The 18,194-nt window shown below is 42.6% G+C and overlaps 1 protein-coding gene across 4 annotated transcripts in view; it reads left to right on the top strand.

The window, feature by feature from the left end:
* The window catches only part of NOTCH2 (notch receptor 2), an 83,233-nt gene that overhangs the window by 10,068 nt on the left and 54,971 nt on the right, over window positions 1-18,194 (top strand). For all 4 annotated transcript variants that reach the window (XR_007205307.1, XR_007205306.1, XM_048312450.1 and 1 more), the window contains exons 3-5: window positions 9,167-9,426; window positions 10,106-10,441; window positions 16,143-16,265. Coding sequence is in view for 2 of the 4 variants with exons in the window: in XM_048312450.1 (XP_048168407.1) it covers window positions 9,167-9,426; window positions 10,106-10,441; window positions 16,143-16,265 (719 nt within the window). In the remaining 2 variants the exon portion in view is untranslated. The remainder of the gene's footprint in view (window positions 1-9,166; window positions 9,427-10,105; window positions 10,442-16,142; window positions 16,266-18,194) is intronic.

Raw genomic sequence — 18,194 nt, 5'->3', positions numbered from 1 at the left:
ATTCCCTTCTACTGCTTGAGAGCAAGTAATACCTGTGAGTTGCTAAAACACACTAACAAACCCCCCAACCAAACATCCACATTTGTTTTCATCATGTAAATTGATTTTGGTAGATGTTGACACCCTTTTTCAATGGTGCCTTCACTTTGTTGCTGCATGGGAAGCTCATGAGCAGGAGCTTTGGCAGGGTGTATGTTATCTGGAGAATATCGCATCTATTTAAATGCAGTTCACCTTTCAAACTGCAGTACTTAGATTTTTTTTTTTTAATTGAAGTGATATTTTGCCAGAGGATGAATCCTCTCTTTTTGGCTGGGTTAATTTACTATGTCTGCAGTAAACAGATTATTTTCTAAAGATTGTTTACTCCATCAGTTCAAGTTGTGTAATTTTCTAGCATGCTAAAACATTATCTTAATGCCAGCATTTTTTAAATATTAGTGAGTTTTCTTTGTTGATTTAGCTTGGCTAACACACAGCTCTGCTCTTCACACTTCTCTACACTTCCATCTTCCCTAACCACAACCTTTAGTTCTCTATTAGTGTGGTACATAAAGCTCAGTGTGCTTAAATTGCACCTGTGGCACACAAAGGGGAAATCAAAATCTAATTTGAGGTTCTTCTCAGCTTCGAATCAATACCTGATGTGCAGAAAGGCCACAGAAAAGCAAACATGTAACTTGTTATTCCCTGTAGGTTTCTTCTAAAACTTCTAACTCTTGCTGCTTCCTATTCTTTTCCTTTCCATGCTTTTACGTTGATGTCAACTTAAATGAGCTGCCCTGCTGAAAAGGGAGCTGGAACTTTTCATGCATTTCACTTGTATTCTAAGAATGAAACAAGAAATAGGTGTCTTTTGTAGGTCTTTCTGATGTGTACTTAAGCATGCTAGTCTGGAGCCAAAGTATGTAGGTCACAATAAAGGTAATAAACAAGACTGGTATTGATATTGGTGCTGCTTGTACCTTCCTAAGGACATTTTCTCCAACTTGTGTGTTCCTCTTAACCATGTCTTAACAATTGTTTTTTACAGCCTAAACTGGTTCATCTGACTGGCTTCTGCACTATTTGTAGTGCAGTCCAGATCTTGACGCATTTCCCTCATTACAATGGCAACTTTGACCACTGTTACATTTTTTAGCACACATTTATAACTCTAATGCTGCCTTCTTCCTTGTGCAAAGTGTTCTTGCAGGTTTTAAGCCAACCGCTCCTTCAAGAAACAGCTCAGTTCCTTTGCAGGTGCTATATTAATTGGAAAGACTAATAGAGAACTGTATACAGAGATTACTAAGTGTCTGGTTTTTAGTTCTGGCTCAAGAACACTTTTTTTGCAGAAAGGAAGGAAAAAAGTAGCAAAACCCACCTCAATTGTGGAGTGTCTACCTTTAGCAAGCTGATTCTTAGCATCCTGTTTTGGTTTTAACTTTTTTTTTTTCTTTCCTGCACTATGAGGAACTCTGAATAGGGGAACTTTCTATCCGGTTTAGTAACCTAAATGACTTTCTGAATTTTTGATGGCTATAAGAGTAGAAATGTTTTGCTCAGGAAATGGAATTTATTACTAAAGCAAGTAGCTTGGCTTCTAGGTCTGCAGGATCTCTCAATGATTAGCAGCATCTCCACCCCTTCCACTTTTTTCAAGTTATCTGCAGTACTTCCTCTGCTGGGCAATAAGTTATTATAACAGGCTCTCTTCCACTTTCTGTATCTCCTCTTGGCTGAGTTGTTTGTTGTAGTGTGTGGTTGGATCATCCCGTCTGTCTTGCTGTCTCCTAAGAATCAAGTGAACTGCTGAGGGTGAACCTGCATCAGCAATAACCAAATGTGATAAGATATGAGTAAGCACTGATAACAAAACACCTAGTCTAGATATTTGGCCCAGCAGTGGATGGCAGCATATTGCTGAAGCAGCCTTCTTTGTCTGAAAATCCTGTGGCATCTACTCCATTAAAAGAGAAAGCTGGTTTTCTGCTAAGAAACCTTTATGATGGTGTATCTGGCATCTGTTATGGGAACAGTGATTGTGACCCTTGTAAGGAAGCCGGGGTTGGAGCTTTATCAGATTGCTCTTGTGAGCGCCCTTTAAGTAGCTCTGTTCCCCTGATGATGCTGCTGGCCCATGGCTGTCATTCTGTGGCCCTGCTCGATAGAGTTACTGACCTTCTCTGACCTTGATTTTATATTTAGAAAATTACACGTTCCTGTGTTTGCATCTTCCAAAGCCAGATTTTTTGTGTGAGAGCTCTTTCTACACTCATTCAGTGACTCTCAGGGTGAGCATGCAGGCCTTATTCCACAGAATGTCTGTATCTGCAGCAGCAGTGAAGGAGACCCATCCTTCCAAGCTTTCTAGGTCCTGCTGTGACAAAAGACAGTTTCAGTTTGGAGTTTGGCTTTGCTTTGCACTGTGATGGGTGTTTTGTTGTTGTGATGGGTGGGGTTTTTTTCCTCAAAGCATCTCCAGGCAGCCTTTTACATGTTGAGGTGTCAAACATGGAGGAGCCTTCTTGCATCCTCTCACATCCAAAGAGAAGCAGGGTAACAGTTCCTTGCTGCTTAATGCCAATTGTGACCATCACAGCAAAGCAATTTCTAGTCTCCCTGCTGCTGGATGATTGGGAAGCTGCGGTAGGAGGAGTCCCTGGGATAGTGCTGTGAACTTGCAGCCTTTCTGCAGTTGCAGCAGGCTGGGAAGGAAAGTGTGGGTACAGGGAGCTGTTTCAAGGACAAGCGGAGCAGAGATTTTGGCATCGCTGCCTGCTGTTTTCTGAGCACAAGGATCTGCTCTGCTGCAGGTGGATGTGGAATTGGGCAGTGCCTCTGCTTGGAATGGGGCAGGGCCCTAGAGCAGAGTCTCTTTACTGATTTCCCCATGTTCCACAGCTGTGGCCTCTCCCAGCTTCCCACCCCAGTGGCAAGGAGCAGAAACAAGACTGTGCCAGGGAGAGAAGCAGAAGTGGGAAGGGAGTTGACATAGGGGTGCTGCAAGATTTAGGGAGGAAACTGGGCATTGCTACTTCTTGTGCTTGGCAGGCTTTGATGATTGAATTTTTGACCTTAGGACTGTTGCAATTTGTGTATCCAGAAGGGATAGCTGTACCGCTGTGAAACCAAGTACTGCTTAAACACTAAGGTCTTTTGTTGCTCCTGATGGTGTAAAAAACCATCAGAGCTGTGCTTAGTCAAATGGGGACACTGGAGTGCCAAAAGGACGGTCTCCTTCAGCACATCCTTTCATGCCCCAAGCTGTCAGGGTTCGTACAGCTTTGTGTGCCTACCTTTCCTTCAAGATGGATCTTCATAAATGAATTTTTACTTGGATTTAAGAGGACTTCTGGGGCTGAAGGCAAGATCCTGGACTACAGAACTGCTTCTGAGACTGCAGCTGATATCTGCTTAGGATCTGTCTCAAGAGACTAATCTCTCCTAGACTAGTGAATGGGGAATACCCATAGGAGACCTTGTAGCAGGATGAGGTCTGAGAGTTTTCCAGAAGAGGCTAAATGCAGAAGTTGAGAAGTTGTCCCTTTCTGAGAATGGTCTGCCCTTTTCTGTTTCCTTCTGTCTCCTTTCAGAAGTTAAAGGAGACCCTTGAGACTAGGGCAGAGGAAAAAGGGGAGAGTACACGCACTGCTAGCTTAGATTCTGGGAACACAGTAGTGATTTTTCAGTCATGATTTTCTACTGTGCATTACCTGTGCATACCAAAAGCTCTTCAGAGCTCTCATGGGCAAAAAAAGCTGAACTAAACGTGGTCGGTTCAGACTATGGCTGCTGTTGCTCCATGGAGCACTGTGGAATGGTTCTCTGTAGAGGCACTTTCTGTGGACTGGGAACAATAGCTGTGTGCTGCTTTAAAGGCAGGGCAGGGAGGCCGTCCCATCCCATCGTTTGCATTCAAAGTATGACGCATAAATGGGCGCCTTGAGACATGGGAAGGAGCGTTTGTAAAGCTAACCAGAGAATCCTGTTCTCCCTCCTGAGAGGAGGTGTAGGTGTGGGAGTCAGAACCCCGGAGCCAGAGGGAAGTCTGGTTAAAATCCGTAACAAAATAGCTGAGACCCTTCTCACGTTAGTCATCAGACAGCATTTTTTCTCTCTCTGTGTTGAAGCATCTTCCAATCAAAGTGGAGGGAGTGTTGAGTTGAAGGGGGGAGAAGCAGGACTACGAGGAAATTCTTCCCTTCGCTTTTTAAATTAAAACCATCTGCTTTCTTCTGTGCATCTCCAGATGATATCATGGGCCTGAGTAGAAAACTCCCATGAAAATCAAACATCTGGAAGTCTGGTTAAAATTGTCTATAAGGTGCATTTGAAGAGGCTGTCTTATGAATGTGCCCAGGCAAATATAGTACAGCAGATGAGGAAGTTTTTCCAGCAGACCAGGCATATTTTCCAGAAGTCTATTGAAAGCAGGAGAGAACTAAGTTTTGGAAGGTAGCTTCGATGTAGTTTCATGGCAGAAGAGGCAAAAGCACAGCTTTTTGTGAGTCTTCTACTTTGATTTGCAGCATTAGGTTGTTAGAATGAATGCAGCTCTCTGGATTTGTGGATGCTTCAAATTTGGATAAATACCTTAGTTTTGTTTTTACATCTCTTGTTTAGTTCCATGAGAGCCTGAGCTAAGGCAAATGCAAGCTGGAGCTGAAAAGGAGGAGGGGGGGGGAAAAAAAAAAAGGCTGAGCTCTAAAGTATTTGTGCTGGAAAGTAGCCTAGAGAGAGTAAAGGAGAAGCTTTAATTAGAAGCAGCTGCATAGCTGATGCAGCCCACAGGACATTTTCCCATTTCAAACTCTCTAGCTTTCAGAAATCATGATTTGAATTAAGTTATATGTGAAATTTGTTCTTAAAAGATTAAATTCCTGTTGAAGTAGGTTAAGAGACCTCATGTGCTTCCAGAAAGTGCCAGAACAAACTTCATCTTCCTGTTTCTTTTTCTGAGTGTTAGATGGAAAACTGAGGAGAAACAGTGGCTTTTATTTGGAAAAGATTTGGTTTCCTGTTCTGAGCATGTCATTTGGAGCTGACACAAGCTGCTATGATTTTAAGCTGCTCTGTAGACAAGTGGGGTTTTTTTCCTCTCCTAAAGAGAACTTGAAAGAGTAGGTTGGGATGAGAGCAGAGCAAGGGTGGTGGGAAGCTGGAGCTGCTGTTGAGTTTAATCATATCCTTTAAAAATGTCTGGACTTAGACTGCATGTTTTCAGTTTTTGCCTCTATTTTTAGAGAAACAATGTGGTGCCCAACATGAATCAGGAGCAAATAGTTGCAGTTTGTCTACACCAACATTTAGAACTAAATTACAAGTATTTGTGCCTAGAAATGTTGATGACAGGAGACATGATTGAAAATCTGGACTGTAGGTTTTTTGTCCTTTAACATTCAAAAAGGATTGCACTGAATTGCTGGAGGGCAAAATAGCATAACTCTGTGACCAAGCACTTCTCCAGGAGGAGAACAAAATGGTGGGTACAAGGGCCATGTGTACCTGACCTACCAGCTTTCCACATGCAGGCATGTTCCCTCTTCCAAATATAAAGAGCTAAAGTTAAAAGAGTTCTTGCTGTTCCCTCTTGAAGCGCTCCCTCATGTTTTTCTGATTAGCCTCAGAAGATACCAGAACAAGCCTAGTCTTGGAGTACTCTTCAACTTTGTACCAGAACATTTGTGTACAAAATGCTGGGCTGTTTGTGGGTGATGGTTGTCTTGTTTCAGAGCACACATCTCAGCTTTTCTTTTAATTCATACCAGAAATACTCTTAATCAGTGTTTAGGCTCCCTTCTCTCTCTTGTCTAGGGGCAACAGTTAAATGCACCTTCCAGTATCCCTGAGAGGAGATAATTTTGGGGGTTTGTTTACTTGTGGACAAAACCTGAAATGTTCCTCTAGACTTTCTGGTTTGTTTTACAGCCTTTAAATGAAAAAGCACTTTAGCACTTAAATTCTAGGTGTGTTTTGGTTTATTTTGTAGTTGCTGGTGGAGTGGGTGGTGTTGGAGGAGCTCTTGTTAGCCTGATGAGATGGCCTAGGTGGGGTTCTGTGAAGTTCTGGTTTGTTGCTCTTTCCTTCATGGTAAAGAGAAGTGCACGTCCTGTGCCTGCAGCTGTTAGTCCGAGGAGCTTGGTGTGCTGCTGCGTGGTGGTGATGAAACCAGGAGAAACCCCTGTCTTGTAAGTCTTGTAAGACTTTTGGGACTGAAGTTCAGTTTGTCTTTACACAACCATCAGCTGCACATAGATGTCCAGAGACATGATTTAACTGTGGTTGCCCAGACGGTCTCTGAGCAGAGCCAGTGCACCGTGTGCAGGCTTGAATGCCGTGGGAGTCGAGCAGTGCTCCAGCTTCTGGCACAGCTGTCTTTGCCGGGTGCCAGATTTCGATGTGATCCAGCTCCTACAAAGCCGTGCTGTAGCCCACTGGCGTTTGGACTGATTTCCAACCTGAAGCAAGGAGAGATTTTGGATGTTAAAGGAAGCCTATAGCACTGTTGTGGTTTAGGCCCAGAATACCCCGAGACTGCCTCTTGTGTGATGTGGCTGCAGCTCACGCTGACCCACGGCCTTCGGCTATTACACCAAGGATGGCACAAGAGGCAGAGGATATTCTGCATTGGTATTGTCTCAGGATTTGCTTTCTGAAACTTTATTAATCCTTCCTTGCCCTGCAAAATCTCTTCTTTCATGTCTGTTCCTGGGTATGAAGTTGAAAGTATTAAGGTATGGTGAAAGGAGCCTAATTTGGGTGTGGGCAATGGTAAATTACAATTACGCACATATGACTTTCCTGCTTTAGACATATGGCTAAAGCTAGTTAATAAATTTTAACATGAGAAAAAACAGTTGTGGTCATCTAGTAATGACCCCTTGCATAACTTGGATAATAACCTCTCTGAATAGCTTTGTTTGAACTAGCGTGCATACTCTCCCTGAAACAGCCAATCCTGGTGTTCTTTTAAACAAGCATGAGTGATGGAGAAATTCCACTGCAACCTTAAATGCGTTGTTCCAGTTGTTTCTCTCTGCTGCTGAGAGACTGTGTGTAAGTCTGTGTCTGAAAATAAAGATACAACCCTATTTCTAATTTGAATTCATCTAGCTTAAAGTTTTAAATGCTCAGTTCTGTTATCCTGGTATCTTCTAGATTGGGGATTATTGTTAAATCTGTGTTTCATAGTGGATACTTGGAGCTTTTGATTAATTGTCTTGTTCCTTTTTCCCTTTGCTAAATAGACTGAGCCACCTGAGCTTTTCATTGTGGCCAGAGTTTTCTAATAATCATTACTGTTGGCTTCTTTGAATTCATTTGAGTTCTTCCCTCTTAAAGACCAAACACCAGAACTGATGTAATGGTTGTACCAAGCATTTATCGCATGTAGCATAATCTCATTTATTCCCACTTGATATTTGCCGTTTGTACGTGTAAAGTATTCCTGGCCAAACTGTCACGCTAGGAATTCACATTTATCTGACTGTTAGGAACCCCCAGAGCAAGTGTGTTGTTCCCAGCTCAGTTTCCTGTTTTGGGGTAGATGCCCTATGTGTTTTGTTTCTAGATGTATGACTTTGCAGTGCTGAAGGGCATTTTGCATGCTGAGCGCCTTATTAAGCATGTTGCTACTATCAAGAACCTGTCTTCTCTCTTACCTACATATTTGACCAGCATCGATGTTTTCCATTGTTAATAATCAATAGATATGTTGAATAGCATAGTAACAAAGGCAGATTCCTGTAGGATTCTGTTTAAAACATAACTTCATGACCATTCTTTGATTTTTCAGCTGGATTTTAGAGCCTGTCTGGTTAGTTGTGGGGTTTTGTTGTGATGGGGTTTTTTTTTTTGGCAGTGGTGGTTGTTGTTGTTTGTATGGTTTTGTTTTTCCCCCCCTCCAATCTACAGTATGCTTTTAAGTGCATAAGGAAAAAAGCAGTCTCTTTACTGCTACATTCCTATTTGAGGACTAGAGACTTTGTGTACTTGTTGCAGTTGGAATCTCCTCCCTTTAGATATGAGTAACTCACTGATTTAATAATTGCCCCTTTCCTGATCTGGAACAAAGCATATCTAATGTTCACCTCTAATTTTTTTTACAATGAAATATGTTTTCTCTGGGGCTGTGTCTTGAGTTACTCACCAGTTAGAGCAGGCAGCTGTGCACTACAGAAAGAGCTGCAAGTGGACAGTCCTGTGTGTTAGGTGTTATTTTTATCCAGTGTATTCCCTTGCAGCTTTCTGCTACCAGATAGAAGCAAATGGAGCTGGGGGGGAGCACAGAGGTGGGCTTTGCCGGCTTGCTTGCCTGGATCCTCTATCTCTGGCAGTTAAATGGAAAATCTGTAGTACAAAGGCCAGTTAAAAGATGGATTACAGCTGACAAGCGTAGTCAGACTGTATTGACATAAGTTTAGGTTAGAGAGGAGTAACTGCAATTATTCTGCAGTTGGAGATCTTTGTATAAAATATTGCCCTGGTTGTAGATAGTGTGTGTGTACTCGTTTTTCTGTGGGAGACAGAAGAACAATGACCTTGTCGTTAGGGTGCTAGCCAGGGGCGTGGGAGACCTGACTGCAGTGCTTGTGTTGCTATTTGAGTGCAGGCTTCAGCAAGTCCCAGTCCCAGATGCACTTATCAGCATGAGGATAACAGTATATTCCTGTCTCACGGGAGCCTTGTGGAGAAAGATCTGCTACAGATCTTCAGGTCCCCAGACACTGCATTTGCACAATGTTTATAAATATTTTTGGAAGATGGATAATACCTGGTGTTAATACCTTATTAAACTGCTTGATTTTCTTCTAAAAAAGGATACTTGTCAGAATGGGAGTAGGTGCAAGGAATCGTTACTCAGCAGTTCTTTAACACTTAGGCTTTTACTGAAGTTTTGAAGGGAAGTACAAGAACAAGGTTCTGCATTTGGTACAACTCTGATTGAATGTGGTATTTATTTTGCAATGAGCGATTTCACCATTTGAACTTAAGTTTTCAGTGGTCTCACTTGAGACAGTCCCACAGGAAGTCCCTGTTACATGTGTGACGTCAGCCTTTAGGTTTTCAATTACGGCAAACTTCAAGGCTTTCCGTGGTCATGGGACTTCATTCCTGGAATCTTCCCAGAACAGCAAGGCTTCAGGTGGGACTGCTGCAATTCATTTCTTCTCTGTTGCAGGTGTCGAGAAGGCTTTCTTGGAGACTACTGTCAGTACAGAAACCCCTGTGAAAGCAATACCTGTAAGAATGGGGGAACTTGTGAAGCTGCATCCCTGATAGGAAAACCGACCTGCAAGTGTGCTCCAGGATTCACGGGGGAGGAATGTCAGTACTCGGAATCTCACCTTTGCTACGTGTCCCAGCCCTGCCTGAATGGAGGCACTTGTCACCCCCACAGCCAGGACACGTACGAGTGTGTTTGTCTTCCAGGTTTCACAGGTGGGCTTCTGCATTTGTACCTCCAGACCACCTCCTTTGGGAATTGCTTCACCCTGGAATGTTCTGGGGCAGTTGTAATATGCTCTCAAATTTTCGAGTTCCAGCACAGGAAATGAGAGGAAGTCTAAATGACTTCATGACCAAAAAAAGCAAAGGAGAATAGGGAATCAGACTCCCTACCCTTTACACGTAAGCAGAAAAATATTTGGATCTTGTGGGATTGTCCACATGGGAAAACCGAATGCAGAAACTACTCTGGAGTGGCTGTTACACTTTGAATTCAGAGTCTAGTCTCTAGAAAAAAAAAAAAAAAAGAGCAAATTTGGCCAGCAAAATCTTTCTATGAGAAAACTATATTTTGATGCCTGAGGGGAAGCATGGGAACTTATTCCTTTCACTCTTGAAGGGGAGGTAGAAGAAGTGACTGTCAGTGTGTGTAGTATGACTTCAGGTCATTTTTATAAATCACAACATTCTATATCTTGCTGCAACTTGGTAAATTACTTCATACTGTAACCACAAATTAATTTTCATTTCAAATATAATATGGTAAAAGGCAGACATCAGTTTTCCCGTAATAATATGAAGATTTAGTGCACTAAAAAATTTGAGGTAGCCTGAAAGACATACTGTTTTCTACAGACATAACGTTTTGTTAATCTGTCTTGATTTCCTGCAGGAAAGGAATGCCAGTGGATTGATGCCTGTACATCTCAACCTTGTGCCAATGGGAGTACATGCACTGTGTCTGGAAATAAGTTCTCCTGCACCTGCCTGGCTGGCTACACTGGCCAGAAGTGTGAGATAGATGTGAATGAATGTGCCACGCTGGGCCTGTGCCAGCATGGTGGGACCTGTGTCAATCTGCCCGGTTCCTACCGGTGCCAGTGCAAGCCGGGTTACACAGGACACCGCTGCGAGAGCGTGTACGTGCCCTGCTCCCCATCACCCTGCATGAACGGGGGCACCTGCCATCAAACCAGTGACTTCACCTTCGAGTGCAACTGCCTGCCAGGTAACGCTTCAAAGAGCTTGGGTTTGTAGTCTTGTCACTGCTCTCCTGTCTGTGTTCTTCCAAAAACTTGTCTTGGAGTTTCTGTGGGATACGTGTGCAATGTCAGGTGGAAGGGAGAAACTTCAGCAGGGTGGGAAGCTCTGTAGGATGTTAATTTGTGAGTGCTGGGGTTTCATGATACAGAAAGGAAGGAAAGGGAAGAAGGTTAGAAATGACAGATTTCTTTGGAACCCAGTTAGAGTCAGAGAATCAGATAGGTAAAAACTATGAGGTAGATTCAAGGAGATTAGGGTGGTATCTCATAATGCCCATTTGGAATGTGAAATTCTACGAACATAAACATCTACCAATATATAGTTTTGTGTCAGTAAAGGCCTCCGTTAACTTCAGTGTTTGAATGCAGAATGAACATGTGTCTTTCTCCTTCTCCATCTGTTCCCGTAAGACACACCAGGTTCTATTCTTTTCTCTTTTTCCTTCTCCAGTTCCTCCAAATCTAACAAGATATCAGTTCCAACTCACCACACCCTTTTTTTCTCCAGATAAATTTTGATTGCTTGTTTTTTGATGCTGTTAGCTGCCCTGAGTTCATGCACAGCAGGGGTGACACGCTAGCTCAGGATCAGGGGCTGCATTGGTTTCGTGTCAAGCTGTGCTCCAGTCACCAAGGCACCCATCTCTACACATGACCATGTGTCACCTGGTTGGGATGGTGGTCTCATCCCGTCCTCCTCCCTATCCACTTGTCATCCTTGACCACAGGGCAGTACTAGTCGTCTTTGCATATCAGGATATTTTTAGGCTGATTTTTTTTTTTTTTTACTGAGTAATTCAACTCCATGGGAAACTGATTGTTTGGAAATGCTTTTGACTAGACTTCCTACTTGAGTGTATTGCAGTTTGGCACACACAGACTTGGTGTGTGGTAATCTAGAAAAGTAAACTCCATTCCCATAAGCATGTCTCTGTTGTTATTTATGAGAAAGATGTAGCTGCCCTATACTGTTTAGGATGAATATAGAGTGGCTGCGTTCTCATGAGGATGGAAAGGGTATTTAGAACTTGTGAAAAATGTTCTCTTTTTGGAGACCTTTGTCTTGAGGTGTTGTCTGAAATGACATTAAATGTACGTTGCCAACCTTAGACAGTGTCTGCACAACTACTTATGCTTGAAGGGAGAGTGCTTTGAAAGAGTCTTTGAAAATGCAGTATCTTAACTAACAGTTACCCTGGAGGAATTTATTGCTTTTCTGCTTTGCATCTTTTTAAAATGAAATTATAAATCAAGTCTCTCTGGATTAACAGTCTTGTCCAGAAGTTCAGAATTTTCTTAAAAGTCAGATCTGATTAGCCAGTTCAAGGACTTTAAGGCCTCATGCAGGAGCAGTGTGGTGGGGGGAAGAAGAGAGAAAGATGAAGTTGGAAGGACTTGATCCTGTAAAGCTGATGAGACAGTTTGCTTTAGTGATTCTCTTACAGGGGCACGAGACTAAGTAGGAGCAGATTTTCCCTTAAACAAGTGTGTGGGCTGGCTGAAATATAGTCAGGAAATGAAAATGAGATTACTATAGTAACAGCTACACACCTACACTCCTCACACGTTTTGGATTATTAGCTGTCTTTTTTGACTTGTTGCACAGTGTTTATAGTGGGAGTGAGTTAATGTGGCTCTGAGAGTCTTTACTTTTTTATTTCCTGTATTTGTTTAAGTTGGCCATGCTGTTTTGCTAGCTTGATTTTTAAAGCTAGTCATTTGAAAAACAGCAAAAAAGGGAGCTGTTGGAGAGGCCCAAATGCTTACATTAAACTGATAAAGACAGGGCACCCAGCCATTTCTTTCCCCCCTTAGTGCAGAGCATGCAGAGCAAAATTTCTAAGTGTTGGAAAAGGTTCAGTCTGGGAAGGAAAGGTCAACAGAAAGAGAAGAGAAATGGTGGCCTGTCACGCCTAGGGAGGATGTGAACAAGGCCTGCTCCTCTGGAAGAGTGTGCCAAGATTATGGACTAGAAATTCCTCTTGAGACTCTGTCTCTGAATTGGAGCAATGTCGATGATACTGTGACTATAAATGGAATTGCTCTGGCCCTTCTGGACTGCCTTAAGATGGTGCCATCGCTCAGTGTTGTGGCCACAGAGGCAGGAGGAAGTTATGTATCTTGAACTGCTGGAGTGGTTTTTGATGGGATTTTGCATCTTGTGACCTGTAAAACTACTTTGAAGAAACTGTGCCCAAGCAGCAATTTAGGCATAATTAGGCTACTCCTGCACTGGCCCTGAAATGGGTTCTTGTTTTCTGTAGATGTTTCCTTCTTAGCGTTTCAGTGAGTTTAATCTTTTTGTAAATACAGGTAGGTGAGAGTGAGAGCTTGAAAAGGTAGGAAAAACCTAGAACCTGGAGTTGTATGTCACAGCAGCTTTTTCTACTGTCACACAAGTACTGTTTATGTACAGTGTAGTCCAGCTGCTATTTAAAATTCACAGGTTCCCATGTCACTTGTGGATATACACAAACAAATCCTGCATTAGGTAATCCATGAAGTCATGTGTGTTAAGTCAGCATTTGGTGGCAAGCATCAAGTGAAGTTATATATATACACTGTTGGTATTGCATCTGTCTGGAAGGTAACCTCATTTTTATCTAGCGTAATCATTTTTCCTCTGGGCTTTGTTGATTTAGGTAGAAACAGGATTGTAGACAAGAGAGCATGTTAGGTCAGTCATAACAGTGTAGTAGTGAAAAAAAAGAATTCCTTGAAGGAGATGTAACCTGAAGCATTAGCAACTCCTTTGAATATAAGAATGAGCTCGTAGTTATAAATATTTGACAAAAAAGGACTTCATTTGGCAAGTAACCTTTAATGGAATGTTAAACAAGTCAATAGAGGAAGTTCTTAGCTGGGAAAGTGATTATTCATTGTTATCCATCAAAATAATTACCCATTAACTAAGATAAGGACCCTAGGGAATTCCAAGGGCTTGTTCAGGAAATGATCTGTCAGGCTGGAGCAGGCTGTTTATGAGAGCTGGAACACTTCCTGGGAAGAGGAAGTAACCTCGCGCCGGTTCCTGGCCAAGCATCACGCTGTGCGGTGAGCACCACGAGTGGGGACTGACACACACGGAACTTCCTGTGGTGGGAAGCCTCTGCTTGCTGAGGTTTGGAGATGAGCTCTCAGGCTCTCCATGGCAGCAGCCTTGGGAGTTCCAGGTGGAGTGGGTGCCCCTCTGCTCCAGATGAGTAGCCTAGATGCTACCTGGAGTAGCCCAGCTTCATTTTAGCTCTCTACATCCCTTATTTCCTGTCAGAAGACCCTAAGTCTGGAAATAACCTGACATCTTTCAGGCATAATTTCCTGTCCCCAGTACTAACTGGCCCTGTAGAAAGTCTGAGGTGTAGTTTATAGGTTGAAATAAGGCTGAAGGAGTAAGATTTGGAGGGAGTTGGATGCGATGCTCTGGAACAGGGTGGAGATTTCAGATGACATAGGAATAAAGTTATCTGCTTGTGTCAGTCTGTGTACTGGGGGAGGAACAACAAACTGTTAGCAGTGGGAGCACTTTTCCCCTTGAGGTTCTCATTCCTTAGTTCGATGTGCTTGCAGATATGGAGCAAAAGTCATGATATGTATTGCAAACTGCTCTTGTGCAGAGAGAAAACACAGGACAACATGTGAGTCCCAGCACAGGGGGGAACAGGAGACAGTGTCAGGTGTCCAAATACATCAAAACAGTGAACTCTGGCTTTCTGGAAAAGTCAGGTTATATAACTGCAAAATTAGATCCTGGGACCCAGCTAGAGAAAAGCTCACATATCTCAGAGCAGCTCTTTGGTAGTATAACTGGTTAAACTGTGAAAATATAGAATGGCTTGGTGAGATTTTAGTGTTGGGGTGACTTCCATGCTTTATTCTCGAAATAATTGGGCCACTTTAAATTTGTGTAAAGTACAGTGAGATAGTTTAAATGCCTGCTGTCAGAAATGTGTTTACTAGAAAGTAGGGCTGGTCTTCATATTATCTAAACTGAAGGGATAAGAACTTAAACCTTTTGTCTTTGTGGTTGTGGGTGTATTTCCACACTGATCACATGCTGGCCTGAGTGCAGTCTGTGGTCAGTGGGATGATTCCTCCAAGTTGAAAACACAAGCTGATAGGACACCCCTGAGTTTTACAGCTGAACCTTTGCTCAAGCTTGGTAGCTTTATACAGTCTTAAACATAGGGATCTAAAGCTAATTGTTTTCCCTGGTAGTTGTTCCTCAGAAGCTTTTGCCAGGAAGATGCTGCTGTTATGATTAGGACTCTGGCTAAGCATGTTATATTTCCTCTTTGTTATAAGTTTCTCTACTGCTATGAAATTTCTAGGATCTTGGGTGGAGGTTGGAAGGGCTTTGAAGGGAGAGAGTAATATTGAAGGTCTTTTAGTTTTGGTTTGGTTATTTTGGCTTTTTTTTTTAATGTCGAGCCTGTTCCTTGCTGATAGATGCTAATGCACTTGATACAGCTTGGTACTTCCCAGCACTTCTGTAGAGCTGGAGAAGTTCAAGGGATGGGAATGCACATGAATCACCTCAAGTCTCTTGAGAGCAGCAGTAGTCTGGAGAAGCCGCCTCAGAGCTTTATAGTCTCAGTCTCATCTGCCACACAGCATGATCTGCATTGGACCAGATGTCACTTAGAGGGTCTGTGTGACTTGACACAGATGTTATGGAAGTGTCTGGAACAGGGCATCAAAAGTAGAGGGGTTAAAGCATAATTTTGGATGAGAGAACTGTGTCATGTTAATATTACATTCCAAAGCAGTGAAGAGGCAGAGCTGGTGTTTTAAATTAACATGTGTGTTCTGGAATCATTTACTTCATCCACATTAGCATGCATTCCACTTGTGCTTTGATAAATAGCTCTCTCATCCAGCAGAAATGACAGGTTTATTTAATGAAGCATGAAATAAATCAGCGGGGGAAATCAAGGGGAAGACACATCATTGACAGCTCCCTTCCCTAATGTCCCCAGTTCTCCTTCTTTGAAAAGGAGAGGGAGCTCTAGCAAGGGTATTTTGTCAGTGTGGCTGTGTTCATTAGGAGCCTGGATTTTCTTTGGGGAAGGGTATCTGATTTCTTCTGCTTTTCAGGCAGGGCTTAGTATGTAAGCATCACTTGGGTGGTGGCTGATTTGTTCATTGACTGGCTTGTCTAACACTGAAGAGAGCCAGATCAGGAGTTCAGAAGATCATTTTCAAAGCATGAACGATCTTTCTTTGATGTATCCAAGGCAGATTGTGCTGAGGCATCCATGAAGTGAATGCCAGCACTTTTTTTGGCTATGGGAAAAACTTGTCCTGGCTGATGTTTGGTGGGCAGTGAGAAGTTTATCTCATGGTAAATGAAATGTCTTGGTCTTCACTTTGTTTGCTTTGAATGACAGTGCTCCTTAGTCACTTAAAGAGAAAATCCCCATGTCTTTTGGGTTGTGAAAACATAGTTGGACATCTACCCATGGTAGAAGTGTTTTAACTGTGTCACCTGACCTGCATGCTATTAGCAAAGGCATTCAACAAAGTCTTGCTGCGTGGAGGTTCATCAGGATTGGGTTAACAGGGCAAATGTTTAAGAAAAAAAAGGAGGGGAAGCTTCGTGAGGGGTGAATTCTCTTCAAAAGAGGTTGGAAGCCCATTTCAGTCTGCTATTGTTTCTGCTTTGTCCAGGTTTCGAGGGAAGCGTCTGTGGACACAACGTCGATGACTGCCCGAATCACAAGTGCCTGAACGGGGGGGTTTGTGTGGATGGGGTGAACACCTACAACTGCCGCTGCCCGCCCCAGTGGACAGGTACGTTCTGTGGGGGACCAGCACAGGGACTGTGGCCCTCACCCTGTGCCTGTGGCTGCAGTCAGGGGCAGATGCCAGCGTAGCCCTTAAAAGAAAGCTGTTGGCATCAAAACCACCACAACGAAAGGCAATTTCCCCATGAGTGTCACTTCTCATATGGATATACTTTGTAAATGGATAAATGTTTTCCAAAAGCACAGAACACAGCTTTGCTGTTACAGCGGCATGCACATAACAATGTTTTGCTGATACATTTAGGGGTATTTCTAAGATGGGGTAATGATCGTATTGATTATAGTAATGCTGCTGAGCAACAGGGCAAATCTGAAAGGAGGCATAGGTGGGGGAAAAAGGAGGGAAGAGAAGTGTATATATGGGAAGCTTATGGTTTTGCTACTATTATTTTTCTGCTTGACTTATTTTTATCTAGATTTCTCTGACTAGCAAAGCTACTTTTGCTACATAAATGAGTCTGGTTTTACTCTGAGTCTGAAGGGGAAAAAAAGCATGAATTTCAAGAAAGTGTTATGCACAATATAAGGAAGCAGCTTACAGGAAACACAGTGTCATATTTAGTTGCAAAATGTCTCCATACCTCAAAAATAAACAAATACCTCCGGTTATGGGGTGAGTTTTTTTGAGTCATACTAGTCTTTCTTAGCTGGCACACTTTTTCAGTTGAGTATGGTTTTGCCCTTATTTGAAAATCATAGGTAAAAAGAAAGACCTAAAACGAGGTTTAAAATGCTTTTTTTTCTCAGAGAACATTCATTCTCATTGTAAACAGTTTGTCATTAACTGCAAAGGAGGCTGCCAGTTAAGAACCCTCATTAACTTAAAAAAATTATATATTCTTAAGTTAAAACCACATGAGAGTGAGGTGCGCCACAGCTTGCATAACTCTTTGAAACTACGTGTAAACAGGAGAAAATTAGTCCTCCCCTCAATGAGCAAGTGTCCTTGCTTCTGTACTGCTTCTCCATGTCCTGAAAGCCTGCAGAGTGAAACCTGTAAAGGAAAACATGAGAGCTTGGGTGTGGAGACAACAAACCCTTAGTAACCCCTAAAGTCTTGCTCCATTCCACAGAAATTATAACCCTTATGATTCCTAGCATCTGTCAGTAGCAAATTAATCTCAGTCTTACTCCCAAGTATAGAGGATATAATGATCATGAGCATACAGTCTCCAAGGGGTTATTTTGGCATCATAAATTTAGCTTGGCTTACAGGATTTAGGTGGATGTCTGCTGTCAGCTAGGGATGACTTCTGCAATTCACCTGAAAGAGGCCTTGGTGGCAATAGGCTGTGATTCTGTTTGGTTTTGTGGTAGATTGTCTCCCCAATCAACTCTTTGCAGTTGTGGTGATTCCCTCTCTAAACCTCTTATGGGCTCTGATTAACATTGGGGAAAATTGTCAGACCTGTGTTGTGGCCCATCTTGTGCCATCTTTCTCCAGTGTGGATGGTCTTTCCAGAAAACCTTGTGTGTGTGAAGGATGCTTCCCTCCAGTGAAACCCTGGAAAGAGAGAGGAACTCCCCAAGTGTTATGTTCCCATGGCTTTCTAACACAATTTGATGGAATGGGCTTTCTGAGAATTTCTTTTGTTTATGGTTCAGCTGAGGTTATCAGTGCAGCAGTGGTTTTAGGTGATGGCTTCTCAAGGCTGTTGTCTTTCTAGGCTTAGGTCAGTGTGGAAATAAAAATGATCTCACAATTTAGGAAACAGCAGCTTGGCTATTTGACCAATGAAGGTTAGAACCTTTATGGAACTGAACTCTCCTGTCTGAAATGCTCAGTGCAAGTTTCTATGACTCCACTCTGTCATCTCGGTAGCATTTTCTTGAAAGAAACTTTTTTTTTTTCTGAACGGACTTCAATCCCTTTCCTGCATCTTCAGTTAGAGACCAAGGAGGTGAGGAAAGCAAT

This window comes from Corvus hawaiiensis, chromosome 9 (assembly GCF_020740725.1).
Source record: "Corvus hawaiiensis isolate bCorHaw1 chromosome 9, bCorHaw1.pri.cur, whole genome shotgun sequence".
Lineage (NCBI taxonomy): Eukaryota > Metazoa > Chordata > Aves > Passeriformes > Corvidae > Corvus > Corvus hawaiiensis.
This window is presented reverse-complemented; position numbering and strand designations above follow the sequence as displayed.